This window comes from Corvus brachyrhynchos, unplaced genomic scaffold (assembly GCF_000691975.1).
Source record: "Corvus brachyrhynchos isolate BGI_N302 unplaced genomic scaffold, ASM69197v1 scaffold150, whole genome shotgun sequence".
Taxonomy (NCBI): domain Eukaryota; kingdom Metazoa; phylum Chordata; class Aves; order Passeriformes; family Corvidae; genus Corvus; species Corvus brachyrhynchos.
The window spans coordinates 2,009,561-2,012,889 of record NW_008236162.1 but is presented as its reverse complement, the minus strand read 5'-3'; the positions used below and the strand labels follow the sequence as shown (position 1 = coordinate 2,012,889).

The 3,329-nt window shown below is 55.2% G+C and overlaps 1 protein-coding gene across 1 annotated transcript in view; it reads left to right on the top strand.

Moving 5' to 3' along the window:
* The window catches only part of SLC39A14 (solute carrier family 39 member 14), a gene marked incomplete at its 5' end in the record, with an annotated part of 8,115 nt that extends 5,081 nt beyond the window's left edge, over positions 1-3,034 (top strand). Inside the window, 2 exons of the mRNA XM_017732395.1 lie at positions 5-74; positions 319-3,034. Coding sequence (XP_017587884.1) covers positions 5-74; positions 319-465 — 217 coding nt within the window. The remainder of the gene's footprint in view (positions 1-4; positions 75-318) is intronic.
* Between the last annotated feature and the right edge of the window lie 295 nt (positions 3,035-3,329).

Sequence of the window (3,329 nt, the reverse complement as noted above, 5' to 3'; positions counted from 1 at the left end):
CCAGCCACTTCTCTGCCAACTGGATCTTCGCTCTGGCTGGAGGGATGTTCCTGTACATAGCACTGGCTGATATGGTAAATCCTAAGCCCCAAATCCTGAGCCCAAAATCCTGGGATTTTTTCCTAGGAAAAGCTCTGCTTGCCCTCAGCCTGCAGGCGAGGCAGGCACGGCGGGGTTTGCTCTGTCCCCTCAGCACACGCAGATATCTCTGCTTTGCTTTGCCTGGCTGAAATTCCCGGGATGAGAGGGTGGTGGATGTTTGCCAGGGAAGGATGGAGCTGTCACTGAGCCCTGCCATCCCAATTTTTCCCCCCTCAGTTCCCCGAGATGAACGAGGTGAGCCGGGAGGACGAGCAGAACGGCAGCGCCCTGATCACCTTCGCCATCCAGAACGCGGGGCTGCTCACGGGCTTCACCATCATGGTGCTGCTCACCATGTACTCGGGGCAGATCCAGATAGGGTAGGACCAGCCCAAGCCGCAGCCCTGATCCAATTTTTCCATGGTTTTTTTGGGGGGGGAAAGGGTTTTTTCTTTTTTTGGTTTTTTTTCTTTGCTTTTCCTGCTGCAAACATATGACGGTACCTGTGCGGGCACTGACGTCACACTACAGGAGAGACATTGCTTTGAAAGCTATTCCATGGATTTTATTCTGGTTTAAGGCTGAAGGGAGTGGAATTCCCCTTCCCATAGGACTGACCTGACTTTTTTCCGGTGTCATATCCCTTCTCTCCTCGCCTCTCCCAGGAAGGATGGAGTGGGGAGACAGGAGCTGCTCCAGCCGTGCTGCTCCTCTCATTGTGCTCGGAGCGTTCCCATGGGACATGACGCTGTCCTGACCCCTGTGGGGGTGTGTGATAGGGACAGACCCTTCTCAGAGAGTTCCCCACCAGCCAGCCCTCAGAACTGTGCTCTCTGAGGATGAGGAGGCTCATGATGTCACCATCATCCAACTGCTTTCGCTCTGTTTCAGCCCGGACAACGCCCTGGGAAGAGCGAGGTGAAGAGGGCAGGGGTTTTAAAGCACATTTTGGGTGTCAGTGCTCAGAGCAGAGGACACCAAACAGGGTTGGAGTGACACTTGGGCTGCTGGGAGAAGCCTGCCAGGATGTCCTGACCCCCCTTCAGTCCGTGCTGCTGGAACTGGGGGCAAATCCCAACTCCTCCTCTGTGAGGGCTGGTGAGAAGGGGATGAAGCAGAGCCCTGCCCGGCCGTGGGCTCCAGCCCAGGGATTTTTTCCTCAGGCTGTGTCCAAGCTCACGGTGACACCCAGGAACAGCCACCGGTTTTTAAACAGCACTGAGGTTCAGGGTGGGGTGGGGGGTGTTTTTAAAAGCAAAACTCGGACTGTGAACCTCTTTAGGTTGCATGTTCCCAGCCTGAGGGAGTAGCCAGAGAAGGGTTTTCCAGGCACTCCCCAGCTCTGCCTCCAGGCTGGCGTTCCCAGATTCACTAGGTGAATTACTTATTATCATATTGATAAGGTTGCCCACCCCACCCATGTTGCTTGAGGTTCCCTCGCACCCCTGTTGCCCCCAGACCCCTCATCCCATACCTGGTGTGAGCTTGTGGCTGTGTGGATTCAGGGGAATCCCTCATTGTTTGGCGCTGAATTGGGATGGAGGAGAGGTGCAGGTGCTTTGGGAAGTGTTTGGGAAGAGTCTTCCTTCACTCCCCACCTGTGCAGGTGCGTGGGGTGTGACAGGGTGGTGGCCCACGGTGGTACCGTGCTGGAGCTGAGGCTCCCACACCTTCCCTTATCCCCCTGAGGAAGGCAAAGCCAAGGCTGTGCCCGGTATTTTTCCTGCCTGTCGCAGGACAGAGGGACCTCAGCCCCTGGCACAGGCTCGGCACCCCTGGCAGTGTTGTACCCTGGTGGGACCGCTGTAATCCCTGAATTCCCGTAGTTCCCAGCTGGGGGATGTTCTTCCTAAGCTCCCAACAGCTGTCACCGAGCCCCTGGCCTCTGGCACTGCCAGGATCCTCACGGATCGTCACCTGGGCTCTCAGTGGCTTTTCTAGGCTGGGCATTTGTCCCCTTGGCACTCCCCGGCTCTTGGCTTTGTCCTCCACCCCAAAACCTAAATATTGACTTGTGGAGGAGCAAGGAGCCTTTTTGGGATCACCCTTCACTCGGAGGTGCCTCATGGTCCTCGGGTGATTCCCTAAAGGAGAGATAGCCTCCGCTTTGTCCCGTGTGGTGTCTCTTGTGGAATGTCACCATAAGTCACTTTTCCCTCTGGGACAGAGCCCTGTGGCCTGTCCTGGCTTGGGCAATCATTCAGCACCTTGCAGTCATTCCCTGTGCTGCTGATTCCAGGACGAAAGTGGCATTGGAAACACTTTTTCCTTGCTTGAGAGAGCTGCAGCCCCGGCTGACTGACTCGATGTGGAAAATCTGAGTCCTTTGACTGGCACAGGTGCCCTCTCCTCTCTCTCAAGGAAGCACTTGGAAAACACCATGTGGCTGGTGAGGCACAGGGCCTAGGGCTGCATCCCGGCTGGAAAAGCCTCCGTGGGGGAGGACGGGGGCAATCAGGGGGTTTGTGCCCCGTGGACTTTGCCTGGGAGGTCCCCAAGAGCTGGGAAGTGGCAGGAGCAGGGCTTGGCTTCCTCGGAGCCGGCAGGATTCACTGTGGGAATCACCAGTCTGTCGTCTTCTCGTTTTGACTTCATCCCCATTTCCTGAGAAATCTGCAACCCGGAGATTTGGGATGTGGGGGGTGGGAAGCGAGGCTCTCCTGCCACCAAGGAGAGCTCCTGTTCCTGGCTGGGCAGGCTGGCACCTGCCAGCGGGAGAAGGATGGGGAGGATGAGGAGGGGAACCTGCCCCAATCGAGCTCCTTACGGATTTTCATCCGCGTCTCTTTCCCCCGCGTCCGGTTGGAAGCTCAAGTTCCATCTCAGTATTTCAATTATAACTCAGGTGTTGGAGGAGAGAACGCGCCGAAACAAAAGAGCGTTAACTTAAAATGTCACGTGAATTGTACAGATATTTGTAAAATTCCATAAATAAAATATATTCTGTAACGACGGAGGGTCCGCAGCTGTGCTCCGGCAGTGAAACCCTCCCTGCTGCTGGGGGATGGAGGGGTGGGAGCTGGGCTGGGTGATGCAATCCCGGTTTTCCAGCTGGATTTCCGTGGCTATGCAGTGCGGCGCGGCTGTATATATATATGTATATATATATATATATTTTTTTTTTTTTTTAGTTTATCTGAAATGTATTTCCAAGCCGTGGTTTATCTGGGAGATGCGGGATTTTGGATTTCTCTCCAGCTCACACAAGCCGGGCTCCTGGCAGTGTTTGCATCCTTGTTTTCCCACCT